The following is a 16659-nucleotide window of genomic DNA, read 5'->3' as shown; positions in this document are numbered from 1 at the left end:
TTTGGGCAATGCTTGAACATATTTAAACAAATCCCCACCAGGCCTATGGCTACAATGGGTTTGCTCATCAGCACTATTCTCATTAAACCTACCTTCTACCTTCACCTCCGCCCTTTAAAGTCAATTTTCCTCTCTAAGGTTTTGGAGTAGATCTGTAGCTTGGGTTGTGGATGTTGAGGTTGGTTGGCTTGCCGAGTTGGTTTGTTGTTCCACAGACATTTTGTTGCTGTGCTTGGTAACATCCTCAGTGCAGCCTCTGAAGTGTCGGTGTGTTTTCCCGCCTGGTTTTTAAACTCTGGTCCGTTGCGATGGATTGCCTCATTTCCAGGTTTCCTCCATAGTGGAATGTATATGAGGTCGAGTTCAATGTGTTTATTAATAGCCTGCTTTGTGGAGTGCCACGCTTCCAGGAATTCTCCTGCTTGTCTCTGCCTAGTCTGTCCCAGGATCTTGGTGTTGCCCCAGTCAAAGTCATGGTTCTCCTTGTCCATGTAGATTGAGATGAGTGTGTATTGGTTGTGTCTTTTTGTAGCCAGTTGGTGTTCACCAAGATCCTGGGACTGAGGATGTTACCAAGCACGGTAACAAAACGTCTGCGGAACAACAAACCAGCTCGGCGAGCCAACCAACCTGAACATCAATTTTCTTCCCTAATTGCCAACTTCCAAAGTTCAAATTCTCTCATTTCTGCTGTTCTTCTCTCTTTACTTCTATCTTCCGCTTGGGCCTTCCTCTCCTTTTTCTTTTTCCTTTGCTTTTAATTATAATTCAAACTGCTTCATTTCCTTTTCATGTTCTAGCTACTTCAATCTGCAGTTGAATTCTAGCCATTTCCGAAGATTCCAATAGCATTCCCAGCAAATTTAAATGTCAAGCTGTTGCTGCACTTACCTTTCCTTTACTCACAGACAAAGGCAACCCAACTTAAACTTCCCTGCCAATTTCAGTAGCTTTGCAGATAAAAACCGGAAAAAAAACTGCAAATGCTGTAAATCAGGAGCAAAAACAGAAGTTGCTGGAAAAGCTGAGCAGGGTTGGAGGTGTCTGTGAAGAAAAAATCGGAGTTAACGTTTTGGGTTCAGTGACCCTTCCTCAGATTCTGATTTGTTTTGTTAACTCTTTTTGTTTTGCTTCACAGATGCTGACAAACCTGCTGAGCTTTTCCAGCAGCTTCTGTTTTTGTTCCAACAGCTTTGCCTTGCTCACTTTTTGTAAAACTCCTAAAGTCACTTCTTCCACCTCCATAAAACTCTTAGTGACTAAAAGAACCATTACTACACAAGGCACGCCCTGTTTAAACCAACCTAATTCAACACCTGGAACCAAAGACACCAACATCGGCTGCTCACTGCCTTTGAGTCCAACAGTCCTAAACTCAAATTGGAATTTTAGATTTCGATTCTGATAAGAGCCCCCAGTTTGTTATGGATCAGACCAGACACCCTCAAAATATTTTAAGAAGATAAACTAGACCCTATGTTTTTCTCATTTTAATGGTAGATGTAAAGTATATGTTCCAGATGTGATGTGGACAAACTATATGAAATTAAGCAAAACACAATTTATTTAAAGATCATAGTTAAAATACAAATGAAAGAAAGAGGAATTTAGAATAACAACTATTGGAAAACTTAACTGAATAATAGATACAGTACTTTTATGAATTAACTGTTCCATGTAGTAACATACCACTAACACACTCCTTAGCAAAAGTGTAAATTCAGACACAGATTCTAACATGTAGTTCTCTGATCCAGGGGAAATGATGTCAAGAGAGATTTCCAGGAAAGTAGTGGCTAAGAATAATTTACTGAAGCTTCCAACTCCTCTGGGACCCAAATAGCTTCTGACTGTTAAAGCTAAAATAAAGTCTAGAAAGTCTGGCCGTTGAGCACTGGCCAATCCCATTCAAACTGCTTCCATTGTTCCAACTTTTTCTTTGAAAATCCTAAAGGCCTTCTACGTTGTTGATTTAGGCCATCTTCAGTAGACAGTTTTACACCTATGCCCTTATAACCTGTAGGCATTGTCACCATAGGATGAAGAAGTGAGGCTAGTTGAACAAGCTAGGCGGTGTGAAAAGTGTATTGAGTAAGATAGGAGGGAGAAATAATAAAAAGATGTAGAAGGACAGGATAGAATTGCAACAAAAATTTAGTTCTTTTATCCAAATACATGGAGTTAAGGAACAAATTAAATGAGCTGCGGGCACAGATTTAAATATGGAATGATGATATAGTACTCCATATGGAGATATGGTGGTAGGATGGTCAGATGGTAGGATGGGAAATAAAATACCACGTAATAATATTTACAGGAAGGATAGAGAAAACAGCACTGGCGTTTCACTTTACAAACAGAATCGCTTTCATGGTGTGTGTGGATGTAATAAGGGGAAAGCACCCAGTGGACACCTTTTGGGTAGAACTGAGGAGCAGTAAAGGAACTAAAATACCAATAGGTGTCAAATATACACCACCTGGTAGGTAGATTGTAGTGCTAGATTGTATAAATGCTGAATGTAGGCATTGTCTGACAAAGGCAGAGTAGCAATAATAGTGGATTTTAATGTTAACATAAACTAGGAGGGACGGATAAGCACCTCCCAAAATCTAGTGTGTTTAGGATAGTTTCCTGTGGCAAAATGCCTTGATGCAACAAGAGGACAAGCAATATTAAATCTAGAAATGAAAAAAGAACTTGTTTTGATTAGTGACCTAGTTGTTCATGAGCAATTTTCAAATAGTCATCAAAACCTGATCATGTTTCATGTAACATTTGAATGAGACAAGCAAAGAAAGTTTGGATTTAAATAAGGCAGACTTTAATGAAATGAGGCAGAACCAATGCATTGTTTTACCTATTAGCAGAACTACTCAGTTCACAATCGGAACAGGGGAGGATATTCAAAGAAACATTTAATGCTATTTAGAAGCGGTTTGTACTCTTGAGAAGGAAAAATTCCACCTCACAGGAAAAGCAGCCATGAATATCTAAAAGGGCAAGGGACAGGATGAAATTAATGGAAAATACTTATAAAAACTCAAAAAGTAGTACAGATCCCACAGAATGGACAAATAAAAGACCAACAAAGGACCACAAAGCAGCTTACGACAGTGACTAAAGATTTATGAAAGGAAACATGAGGGAAATAAAAGACAACAAGAAGACTTTTTAGTTGTATAAAGGGAAAGCGGCTGTTTAAGAGCACTGCAGGTCCACTTAAGACAGAGTGTGAGGATATTGTCAATATCCAAAGGGAAATGGCAGGCATGCTGAATGAATATTTTGCTTCAGTATTCACAGCAGAAAAGGAGGATAGCACGCTAGAGGTCCCAAAGAAATTAATGGAGGATTGGGGACAGGGTCAAAATAAAATTGGCTCAAGTAAATCATCAGTAATGGGGAAATTAACAGAACTGAGGAGTGACAAATCCACAGGACCTGATGGCTTCCATTCACAGGTGTTAAAGGAGGTAGGAGAGCACATTGTTGATGTCCTAACGATAACCTTTCAGAGTTACCTGGATTTAGGAGGTGTACATTTGGATTGAAAAGTTGCTCATGTCACTCTGCACCTTAAGAAGGGTGCCAGAGAGAAACCAGGGATTTACAGACCGTTTAGCCTGACACTGTAGTGTGGAAATTATTGGAGCCTATAAATCAAGGATAATCAACTGATCACCTCAAAATTTCCGGTAATCAGGAAGAGTTGATATGAATCATGGAGGGTAGGTCATGCCTGACAAACCTGAGTTTTTTTTTTGAAGAGGTGACAAAAGTGGTGGACACAGGTAATTTTATGGATGTTGTTTATATGAACTTCTGGAATGTTTTTGATAAGGTCCCGTGTGAGAGGCTGTTAGTCCATGGAATTGAGAGCAAATTTCTGACATTGATTGGAAATTGATTGTGTGGCAGGAAACAAACACTTGGAATAATGGGTATCAAATAAGTATCAAATTGGCAGGAGGTGATTATTGGTGTCCTATAGAGACCTGTGTTGGGAGTCCACAATTGTTCACAATATTCAGTAATAACTTGGACAATGGTATAAAATGTCAAATATCCAAACTTGCTAATGTCAAAATTAGACGGTATTGTAGACAGCATTTTAGACAGTGTTGATGACTTTATAAAATTACAAGAGTACTGATAGATTAAGTGAGTGGGCAAAACTGAGACAGATGGATTTTAATATTAGCAAGTATGAGGTTTTCCGTTTCAGACTGAAATAAAAAACTAGATCAGGCTATGTTTCTAAAAGGTGCAAAGTTAAATATTATGGATGTCCAAAAAAATAGGTTTGAGGGTTAAAGTGCATAGATGTCCAAAATGCCACAGATAGGTGCAGAAAGTAGTCAGTAAGGCTAATAGAATGATGGCCTTCATATCTAATGTTTGTAAACATTATGCTACAGTTAATCAAAATCCTAGTTAGACTTCACTTTTAGAGTACTGTGAGCATATCTGGGCACCACACCTCAGGAAGGATGTTTTTGGTCCTGAAGGGAGTTCAGTGCAGGTTTACAGGCTGCTATGTGGACATGAGGGGTTAAGTTATGAGGAGAGACGAGACAAATTAGGCGTTTATTCTCTAAAATTTAGAATGTTAAGGGATGATCTCTTCAAGGTCTTCAAGATATTAACCTGAAAAGACAGAGTAGATAAAGACAGACTATTTCCAGTGGTTGAAGTTTCTAGAATGAGGGGCATAGTCTAAGAATTAGGGCCATGCCATTCAAGAAAGATATTTGTAAAGTACTTCACACAAAGATTCATGGAAGATTGGGACGCTATCTCCAACAGTGGTCGATGGTAATTCGGCTATTAAATTTAAATCTGAGATAGACAATTTTTTTATTAAGCAAGGGTATCAAGGTTATGGGCTAGGGGCAGGTCAGCCACAGATCACCTATGATCCCATTGAATGGCTTCAGGGCTGAACAGCTGACTGCTGTTCCTGTGTTCATAAAGCTGGAATAGATGACATAAAATTGGGAGTGTGGAAGATAGGGTGGAGAAAAGCTAGCAAATAGACAACAAATGATTATTTATAATTAACATGTTAGGAACACCTTTGGGACAAGTGGGATGCAAAGAGTCTAGTGAATAAAGTAAATGAGCTCAGGGCACGTATAGATGATTAGAGATATGATGAGTCAATGCTAGTTAGTATTTAACAAAACAAGGCTTGAAGGGAGGCAGAAATGGCCACAGCATTACAAATTAGAGGTTTCATGTGTGATACAGAGAGATTGTAAAGGAGGGTGTCATAAAAAATAGGATAAGGAGTAGGCTGTTCAGCTCTTTGAGCCTGATCTGCCATTCATTATAGTTGTAACTGATCATTTAACCTAATAGCATGTCTCTGCTTTCCCTCAACATCCTTTTGATCCCTTTAGCTGCAAGTGTGATGTCCAAATCCTCCTTGAAATCATGCAATGTTTTGGCCTTGACTCCTTTCTTTGTAAGTGAATTCCATAAGGTCACCACTCTCTTAACCAAGAAGTTTCTCCTCATTTTAGTCCTGTATAGTTTACCCTGTATCCATAGGCTGTGACCCCTGGTTCTGCACGTCCCCAGCATTGGGAGCATCCTTCTTGCATCGGGAACATCCTTCTTGCATCTACCTTATCTAGTCCTATTAGAATTTTATAGGTTTCTGTTAGATCTTTTATCTCCCAACCCCACACCCCCATTCTTCTGAACTCCAGTGAATATAATCCTAACTGATTCAAACTGTCTTTCTGCTTCAGTCCTGCCATTCTTGGAATCAGTCTCATAAACATTTGCACCACTCCCTCTGTAGGAAATACATCCTACCTCAGATAAAAAGCTGTGCTCAGCATTCCAGGCATGGTCTCAACAATCCCCTGTATAATTGCAGCAAGACATTTCTGCTCCTGAACCCAAACCCTCTCACTATGAAGACCATCATACCATTTGCTTTCTTGAACATTTGCTGCAACTGCATGCTTACCTTCAGCAACTCATATATGAGGTCACGCTGGTCTTAGTGCATACTCCCTTCTCTCAATTTATAGCCAGTCAAATAATAACCTGCCTTCCTCCTCTTGCTCCCAAAGTGAATAATCTCACATTTATTCACGTTATTACTGTATCTGGCATGCATTTACCCTTCAGCTTGTCCAAATTACACTGAAGCATCTCTGCATCACCCTCACAGCATACCCTCCCTCCCAGCTTTGTGTTGTTTGAAAGTTTGGAGATATTCCTTTGAGTTCCCTCATGTAAATCATTAATTTATATCATTAATAGCTGTAGTCCAACCACTGATCCCGCAGTAACCCACTAGTCACTGTCTGCTATTTGGAATACCTGCTATTCCTAATCTTTATTTCCTGTGAGCCATCTAGTTTTCTTTTTCCATCTCAATACTCTACCCTTATCCTGTGTATTTTAATTTTACATGCTAATCTCTTACATGAGATTTTGTCAAAAGTCTTCTAAAGTCTAAATAAATCTCATCCGCTGGCTCCCCCTCATAACTCGACCAATTACGCTGTTGAAGAATTTCAGATTTTGACAAGCAAGGTTTCCCTTTCATAAATTTCTACTGAGTGTCTGATCCTGCCACTGTTTGCCATGTGCTCAGCTATTACCTCTTTCAGAATGGTCTCTAGCATTTTCCCCACTACCAACATCAAAGTAAATGATTTATAAATTCTGGTTTTCTCTTGCATGCCCCCACCCCTTCTTTTTTAAATACAGGGGTTACATTAGCTACTCCTCAATCTGCAGGAACAGTTCCAAAGTCTATAGATTCCTGGAAGTTGACCATCACTATTTCTCGGCCCGCTTCCTTTAGTATTCTAGAATGTAGATTAACATCTGGAGTTTTACCTGCCTTCAGTTCCATCAATTTCCTAATATCATTTCCCATGGAAGAAATAGTTGTGAAGGTGGAGTATATGCTAGGAATGTCATGAAATGCGTCCATTTGGTTGAACTGAAGGTCAGGAAAAGCAGACTAACACTGTGTGGAGTACCCTATACTTCTAACGAGCCAGGGGATCATACGAGAGCAATTAAGTGAGCAAACTTATGCAGTACAAAAGTAACAGGATTCTGATAGTGGAGACTTCTCATTAGTAACTGGATCGTGCCAATTCAAAGGTATAAAGGGGACATATTTTTTTAAAATGCATACTGAAAAAATAAACAATATGACTGCAAAATCTAAAACGCCTTGAATCTGAAGCAATACAGAGAGCACAATAAGGCAAAAACAAAAGGAAACTGATGCCAAATACCTAGAGCTTAATATGTACAGAAAAGAAAGTACAATGACGAATTTACAAGGGAACTTAAGAAAGCAACGTGGGGGATTGAAATAGAAATGACAAGTAAAATTGAGGGAAATCCAATGATCTTTTAGAAATCTATAAATAGCAAAAGACTGAGTTGGGAGAACCAAATTACACACCAGAAAGGTAATCTGAATGTAGAAATGAAAGATTTGTCATGCTTGTTGGTGGTTACACCTACCATAACAAAATAGAAAACACTGCAGACATGATCTTTGAAAACTGGAGTGCAAAATATTTGATTGGCTCAACGTAATTTGGAGAGGATATATAAAAGACTCTATCTAATAGTTAAACCACTGGACCTGGATGAAGTGTATTTGTTTTAAGCAAAAAAAAATGCAAGGGAGGAAATAGCTGATCATTTTACAATTGTCTTTAAGTATAGATGTGGTGTAGGATGAATGGTTATATTGTATGTTTCCTTCTTTAACAATAAAGACTTGGATTGAATAATTGCAAAGTTAGACAGCTGAACTGCAGTAACGGAAAAACTGTCAGACAAATTTTGTAAGAACAGATTAACCATTCTTTGGAAAGTTTTATGGATTTTTTTTAAATGAAATTATCATGGTTTCATTAAGAGGCAATCACACCTGACACGACTGATTTTATCTTTTCTTGAGGTATTAATTGAGGGTTAGGAAATTAAGAAAATACATACAGTAAGTTTCTTTATGAGCCAACACATAGAATCTAAAAGCAAAGAAGTTAGACTAGAACTGCATAGTCCAACTGTCTACTACAGAGTTTTGCTTACCACATTTGAGAAAGGATCATACTAGAGGCTTATGAGAATGTTGCCAAGACTGTAAAACTAAAGCTGTGACGAAAGATTGAATAGGTTGTGTTATTTTAGTTGGAACTAAGAAGATTGAGGTGAGATTTTATGGAGCTATAAAAAATTAGAAGGGGTGTAGATAGTGTGATCGGATAGACTGTGTTTACCTCTGCAGGAAAGTTAATAACTAAGAGGTATAGATTTCAAGTATTTAATGGTATCATTGGAGGGAAGCTGAGAGAGAGTGGTGAGGGTCTGGAATTTGCTGCCTGAAAGGATATTTTAAAACGTAAGTACCATAACCTACAAAGCTAGGAGGCAAGAACTTGTAAATGGGATTAGACAAGTTACAAGAACATAAGACATAGGAGCAAAGTAGGCCATTTAATGCATCAGGTCTGCTCCATTCAAAATAAAACAAAAAAAAAATCGGCGTTGATGTTTCGGGTCCAGCGACCCTCCTTCAGGGCTGTCACCGGACCCGAAACATTAACTCTGATTTTTTTTTTCTTCACAGGTGCAGCCAGACCTGCTGAGCTTTTCCAGCAACTTTGTTTCTGTTCCTGATTTACAGCATCTGCAGTTCTTTTGCTTTCCATTCGATGAGAACATGGCTGCTCTGATAATCCTCAACCGTACATTCCTTCTTTTTCCCCATAACCCTTGATTCTCTTACTGATTCAAAATTTGTCTGTCTCAGCCTTGAAATTACTTAATGACTCAGCCTCAACAGCCCTGTATAGTAATGAACTCCACAGACTCACATCCCTCTGAGAGAATAAATTCCTCCTCATCTTCGTCTTAAATGTGTGATCCCATCTTCTGAGATTATGTTCTCTGGTCCTAGGTGCTCCCACGAGGAAAACAGCCTTTCCACATCTACCCTGTCACATCCTGTAAGCATCTTGCATGCTTTGATAAGGTCAACTTCCATTCTTCTAAGTTAGTACAGGCCCAGTATAGCCAACTTCTCATAAGACAGACCCTCCATAGCTGGTATAAGCCTAGGGAACTGCCTGCACTGCCTTTTATATCTTTCTTTTGGATCGGGGTTTTAGAACTGTGTACGGTACTCCTGCTGTGGTGTGATAGTACGTTGCATAGTTTTTGTAAAGCCTTCCTACTTCTATACTCTATTTCAAAAGAGAACAAAGGCCAGCATTCTGGTTGCCTTCCCTATTTCCCACAAGTTTTATGATTATTGGATGAGGACTCCCAAATCCCTCTGAGCTGTAGCTTTCTGAAGTTTTTCTCCAGTTAAGTATTCAGCTCCTGTACTCTTGCTGCCAAAGTGCATAGCCTCACATTTCACCGCAATATAATCCATCTGCCAAACACACTCAGTTGACACAGATGTGACAGGTTGAATATCCACCTTTGCCATGCGCTTCAACGATTTTGTAATTCCAGATCTTACATATTTTGCAAGAATCTGTTAAAGACCACACCATGATACCATCACATTGTAGGCATTTTAATGATTACATATCATGGAAATTAAAATCAGAAGTTGTTTAATAAAACAAGGATTAAAATCATGTTTCACCAAGTAGTTCTCACCTGGGATTTCCATTCCACAATGAAATCTTTTCTTGCTATGGTTAAGCTGTCAGATGGTCATTAATTATCTAAGTTAAGAATTTTGTTCCTGTTTCTATGGGTTTGTGAAGAGGGTACTATCCCTACACTTTTCATACCAAAAAATTAGAGACTTTAAGTCTAAATGTCTTTCACTGTATAATTTTTATTATCAGTATTTTCCATTCTGAGTAAAAGAAGTGAATTATGTTTGAAGTGTGTTTTTCAGCAATATTCGGTCAGAATTTCTACAGATACATTTTCTCTCTAAAATGGTTTTCTTGATTTTTAAAAATTGAGAAATGATTTAAAGTACGTTATACCCTTTGTTTAGGACCCTGTCACACTGAATGTATTAATGGTTGTGATGGACCTGGGCCTCAACAATGCATTGATTGTTTGCATTACTTCCTCAAGTTTAAAAACAACACAAGGTAGGTCAATTCACGAGAATTTTTTTATCCAAAGGGGGCAAGTGTGGATGTATGTGAGGAAATTAGTCCCCTACAAGTGTCGGTTTTGGAAGACAACTTTACCCCAAAATATTGTAGCTTTCACCTGGATGGATTGGAAGGTGAGCAGAGAAATCTCATGCAGACATTTGGTAAGACATTTAGTATGGTAGTTAGTAAGGAGTTCTTGTTCCAATCAAGGGTTCTGCTGCTCGTGAAGTGTTCTCAAAGTTTTTCAATGGCCGGTCTTGTACTTGACTCAATTTCAGCTATACTTCCCTGCTGCTAGCCTTCCCAACAACAAGAGCACAGGTTATGCAGTTCTATTTTGCACTTCTGACGAAGAGCAAGAAGAGTAACAACAGTGTAAACACCAGAAACACTGTCTTCTCAGTAATATCCTGATTCACAGGACAGAGGAAGTGGTTACAAAGATTCATCTTGAAGGAAACAACACCTTCAGGGTAGGGCCTATATGTAGGGGATCAGCGTTTTTACCATTTATGAGCATGAGTGCACCAGGAGACTTAAGGGTTTGATGGCTGGATATTACTGATGTCTGAAACCTTGCAGAACAAGTCCCTCTTTACAGTTGGTTATGTGATCACATTAAAAATAATCTTCAGAGTGCCTGTCACTGGAGATCTATCCCGAAATCTCTCTCAACTCCAACTCCCAGATCGCCTCCACCACTACCAAAACCCGTGCCTGTGCCTTTGTCTGAGGCTGTGCTCACACTTCTGGAAGGAGAGAAATTGTGTGCTGGCAGTGGCCTCTGCGAGAAGCAAGGAAGGGCAAGATATTGTGGAGGGTGAGGAATGAGCATTTATAAGGTAATGGGATTTGGGCAAATGCAAGTGTTTGCTGTCCAGGTGGAGTACAAAGAGGTGCCTGATGTGAGAGAGAGAGAGAGAGAGAGAGAGAGAGAGAGAGAGAGAGATGTTGGATTTGCAAGGTGTGGTATTCCTAGGAGTACTGTTCAGGTGACTGCTGGGAAATTCAGTATAGACTTGAAACTGTTCTGCAGCTCACCTTTCTCATCCTCCTGAATTCCTGGATCCCCTTAGTCCTCTCACTGTCATCAAATTGAAGCTTCCCACACAACAGCTGACTTCCTCAACCACTATTCTCCTTACTAAGAGGTTAGCCTTTCCCTACTATTTTATTATTGTAAAAAAATATTATTTGTGAATTACGTAAAAATACATTCCAAATTGGATATTATGAAAAATGCAATAAAATGGAACCCTTCTCCTTTTGAGAATGTTGTACTCGCAAGGGCTTCAATCCAATCTCAATACGCATGACATTACTTATATCCATTCAGTGATGAACATACTTATAGAACCCATTGCGTTGTAACACTGAGGTTGAAAGGCCTCAGGCAGTGCGCTTTCCTCATTGTGCCTTTATGGCAGTTTCCCAAAACATTAATGACCCTTCAGCAGGTAATCCTGGATCTTGGAATATACCAGTTTGCAACACTGTATTGGGGACAAGTCTCTACATTAGAAAGCCAACAGGTTTTGGGCACAATGAAAGGCATCTTCCAGGGAGTTGATGGTCCTCCAGGTGCAGGTGATATTTTTCCTGGTGTGTGTCCACGAGCATAGCCCATAGCGCACAGAATACAACATCACTGAGTTGATTGGAATCAATTGCATCCAAAATTACTATAAGCCTTTCAAGACCTTCTTTACAGAGGCATCTTCCATCCAGAACGAAATGTACAACAGCCTTTTGACCATCACAGCTATCTTGTGGGCAGTATCTGGTAGTGCTGGGAGCATAAGCTTGGGGAATAGGCTAGACCTGCACTCCATGCAGCAACACTGTGAGCAGCTCAAGCCTGATGACCAGACCACAACCTGACAAGAGGGCCCTTCTCTCCACCAACAGAGCTGCATCTTGGTGCTTGTTTGAAATTTCTAGCAATGAATAAGTCTGTCAAACGACTTGAACAGCGTGTTCAGAGAACAATCTGACAGGATCAACTGTCTCCTTTTCCTGCAGGCTGTCAAAGATATTATGTGCTGACCATTGCCTGATGAATATGTTAAAGATATTTTTCAGTGCAAACCTTTACTTGAAGGTCAGGTGATCTGTTACAGTCTTAACTCCTTAAGGCAATGTGGCCAGATCCGTGCTCCTCATCAGAGGACAGGTAGAATCTCAGCACATGGTGACACTTGGTGTTTGCGTATTGAGAGCTCACTCCCAGTATATGAGGCAGCCTATCACAGAGGTGGCCATGAGGATGAGGTTTGGGACAATTTTCTCTCCTCTGTCAAGGGTTTTGTACATGATGTCCCTCAGAAAAAGTCGAAGATGGAGCTTGGGTCACTATTGTTGCATAAGCTTGGGGAATAGTCTAGACCTGCACTCTATGCAGCAACACTGTGAGCAGCTCAAGCCTGATGACCAGAGTAATAGGGAGGGAATTTTGCTGCCACATGCTTGGTTTCCATCCCTGTGTGGAGATATGGTCTTCCCAGCTTTTAGTACATGCTCTTGCCCCCTCCAAACCGTATTGCCAACACCTTCTGGTCTGATCCTGAAGGAGATAAAGGATTGGTCAAGCTAGTTTTTAAAAAATATAGTCTCATTCTTTTCTCCATTCGTCTTGACTCCTGAGGCCATTTTGAATAGATCATAGATGCTCACAGGTCTGTACATTGATGACAGTTGGACAGCAGCTCCTCAGATCCCACAAGAGGATCTCCAGGTAAGAATGAGAGGCCTAGTGAGCAGATCAAATTTTCTATTGCTGTGGTTGCTGCAGGCTCAAAATCCCATTATCAGGAACCTTCCCCTTGACAGTATTACTGTATCATCTTTTCCACTTTCCCCAATTTACAGAGGAAACCTGAAAATGGGATGTTCATTCTGACGCTCCGTTAAAGAGCCTTTGCAAAGCCTTTTAATTGTGCTCTCAACCTCCTAGTGGCCTGGCTGTTTTGATAGGGAGGTGAGAAAACTGCCCACAGTATTCAAGATGATCGTCTCACCAATATCCTGTTTAAGTGAATCCTTACTTTTACAATTCCTCCCACAATGAAAGGCAGCATTCCTACTAACAATCTCAATTACATTGTGTATCTGCATATGAGTATTTCGTGACTTGTGCATTGGAATGTCTAGATCTGTCTGCACCTCAGAGTTGTCAAAGTAAATAGTTTGTTTATAATTCTCTGCCAAAGGAAACAATATCACATTTTCTCACATTATACTCCATCTTCCAAATTTTGTACTTATTCAACCTTTTTAAATATGTCTGTATCTTCCTTATGTCATCTTCACAACATACTTTCCTACATGATTTGAAGATGACCAAGATTTCCTACCATACCTTCACTCCCATCATTTGATGTTCTAGGTGTAAATTGTAAAAAGTCGTCACATCCTGTTAATCAGAGACCCATTTATGCAGAGCATCTAGCCACTCTTCCATCTATGCTAATATATTACCCCTTACACTTTAAACAGATATTATTTCCACAATCACATTTGACACAGCACTTTATCAAATGCTTCATGGAAGTTCAAGTATAGAATGTCAACAGGCTGCACTTTATCCACACTGCATGTTACTGCTTCAATTATTTTTATTTAACATATTTTTCTGATCAACCTGTTCAGAGACATTTATTACACACCTTTGGAATGGATGGGACATGAACCTGGGTCTCCTAGTCCATGGTAGTGACACTGCCATTGTGCCACAACAGCAAATCTCCCCGCCCCTCCCCATTACTCCTTCAAAGAACTGAAATATATTAGTTAAACATGATAGCCTAGTTACTTAGTTTCAAAGGGCAAACTCTTCACAATTAACTTGCTTTACTAAGTGTGCAGCTATGATTTCCTTAATGATTAATTCTAACACCTTTTCCATGATGGACATCAAGCTAACTGGCTGGTAGTTACCTGGTTTCTGCCACCTACCACTTTGAGCATCGAGAGTTACTTTCCAGTTTGATTGAACTTCTGAATCCAGCGATTTTTGGAAGATTAACACTGTGCTAATGAGGTAGCAGATGCATTCGTGATTGGCTTGAGATAGGTCATGTCTTTTTTATAGACGTTGAATGCTATATAACATTGATACGAATTTTGTATGAGCATGCCTCTCTTGAGGAAAGGGTAAAGAATTCTAAGTCTAACGTTGGTCGTTTGCCATTAATGCAGAACTTGTGTTCCTGAATGTCCAAATGGATTCTTTGGTGATGAGAAGAAACGTTGTAAAAAGTGCTGGTCGATCTGTGATGCATGTGTAGGAAGCCGGAGCGACCAATGTATAGCCTGTAAAGCTGGCTACCACTTAAATGAAGAGACTAACGTCTGCATACCTAACTGCTCAGATAGTTTCTACCTCGATAAACGTGAGTTCTTATATGAAATAAATTAAACAATAATTACAAAAGATGATTAAACGGTGATTTGTACTGATAGAGGAATTTATCAATTTCAACAATGTTGATTCCAGCTGTGACTGTTTGAAAAAACTGGTGTTGCTTTTCTAGTGGTTTCAACGTAGAATCTCTCACCTTGAACTGTGGACGCTGAGTCCTTCTGAGCTATTAATTCTCATGTTGAATAGCCTAACAGTCCATCTGTTCCGAGACTATTCTGTCTCTTTCTGATTGTGTTATTTTTTTCATGTTAATTGAAATATTTTTGGTAAGCATTCTTCATTGTGTTCCCTGACAGGTATCATGAATGTCTGATTTCATAAGTGATATGTTCTGGGAAATAATATTTAATTTTAAATGGAAACACTTGATTTGAGAAACTGGTGAACAAAATTGGGGAGTTAAAATTCAAACAATAACTTATATTTATTTTGAGTTTTTTTTGAAAAGGAATTGCTGATACATCTCTCAGCTCTTATTAGAGAGAGGATGTCTATAATTATTTCAGTAAGGAATTCACATTATTAATGTAGTAGCCTGATTAAATAAACTAAAATCAACTTACAAAAACAGAGTTTCTGGAAAGAGCCAGTAAGACTAGTGAGAGGGCTTGAACTTCGATTAGAAATATAAACTTTTTGTGTGGGCCTCAAAGTCAAAGGGTTATTTTGAAGATGATACATAATTAGTTTAATTTTCTGTTTGAAACATCTCAGATAAGCTGCATTGCTCTGGAGATGGATTGTAGGGAACTACTGTTTTGTGTGGACTCTACTTGTATATTTTTCCCACAAACATGCAGTGCACCAACTTGGAAGATTAAGAGAAAGCTGACAGAGTTAAGTTTCAAAGGCTAAAAGAACACAGTTACGTACCACGAAAAAGGAGCATAAAGGCCATGAGGGATTATTGGTTTAGCTGTACTGAGGTCATTAAGCAGGAATAGCAAGTGGCCAAAGTTTGGAATGAAAAGTCCAAGTGCATGAGGAATTACAATTACTAGATTTCCCTGGCAATATTGGAAGAGAACATCAGTGGAATCCAAAGACTTGGGTATCCTTGTTAAGACCTTGATGGTTAACATATAGGTGCAGCAAGCTAATAGGAAGATTGATGGAATATTAGCCTTTAACTGAAGGATTTTCAAACAGGAGAAGTGAATTCTCTTGCTTCAGTTGTATTGGAGTTTGGTTCGACCATACCTGGAGGATTATATTCAGTTTTGGTCTCCTTAGCTCAGAAAAGATATTATTGCCATCACAGGAATGCAGTGAAGGCTTACAAGATTTGTTCGATGGAAGGCAGGATTGCTCAGTGAAGTAAGATTGGACAAACTGGGCCAGTATTCTCCAAAGTTCCAAAGAGTTGAGAGGTAATCTCGTTGAAATGTACATAATACTAAAGTGATAAACAAAATTAATGTAGCTAAGATGTTTTCCTTGGTTGGAGAGTCTAGAACCAGGGGCACTGTTTAAAAATAAGCGGATGCGACTTAAGCCTGCAATGAGGAAACATTTTTGTTCAGAGGGTTGTGAACCTTTGGAATTTCTCTACCACTGATAACTGTGGAAACTCAGCCTTTGAGTATGTTTGAAGTCAAGATTGCTAGGTTTCTGTAGACCATCAGTAGTCAGGATTATGCGGATAGGGTGGCATGGAAAAAGGCATTGAAGTGTTCCATTAGCCATTTCGCATTGAATGATAGAGCAGGCTTGACAGACTGAATGGCCTATTCCTGTTCCCATGCTCTGAGAAAATAAAATTTGGAAATCTAAGAGAGAGACTGGGACTCCAAGGTGAATTCAAGTAAATCCTTAACGATCGTCGCATGCGCCTTGGCTGGTCGCAGGAAAAATGAAGGAACCCTCGGGGATTCTGGAAAGTATAAAAGAGCTCTTGAGGGCAATAAAACTTCGCCGGAGAATACTTGGGAACCAGAGTATGAAGAAGAGATAGAGGCATTCTGGTATTCCACCATCCTTGTTTTATTGCTGATGTGCTTTCTGAGGTTCCCAAGTGTGCAGGCAAAACTTGAAATACTGAAGTGAGTTAAAATGTTCTAATATGAAAGTGTCCAGCCACACAAGCCAAATTCATTTTTCCAA

At 39.3% G+C, this 16659-nt stretch overlaps 1 protein-coding gene across 3 annotated transcripts in view; it reads left to right on the top strand.

Annotated features, from left to right (window-relative positions):
* Positions 1–16659, top strand: part of pcsk5b (proprotein convertase subtilisin/kexin type 5b) — a 374824-nt gene that overhangs the window by 212048 nt on the left and 146117 nt on the right. For all 3 annotated transcript variants that reach the window (XM_059644647.1, XM_048526886.2, XM_048526885.2), the window contains exons 15-16: positions 10025–10124; positions 14331–14524. In XM_059644647.1, coding sequence (XP_059500630.1) covers positions 10025–10124; positions 14331–14524 — 294 coding nt within the window. The remainder of the gene's footprint in view (positions 1–10024; positions 10125–14330; positions 14525–16659) is intronic.

This window comes from Stegostoma tigrinum, chromosome 3 (assembly GCF_030684315.1).
Source record: "Stegostoma tigrinum isolate sSteTig4 chromosome 3, sSteTig4.hap1, whole genome shotgun sequence".
Classification (NCBI taxonomy): Eukaryota; Metazoa; Chordata; class Chondrichthyes; order Orectolobiformes; family Stegostomatidae; genus Stegostoma; species Stegostoma tigrinum.
The sequence above is the reverse complement of the archived record's forward strand: the minus strand, read 5'-3'. Positions and strand labels throughout refer to the sequence as shown.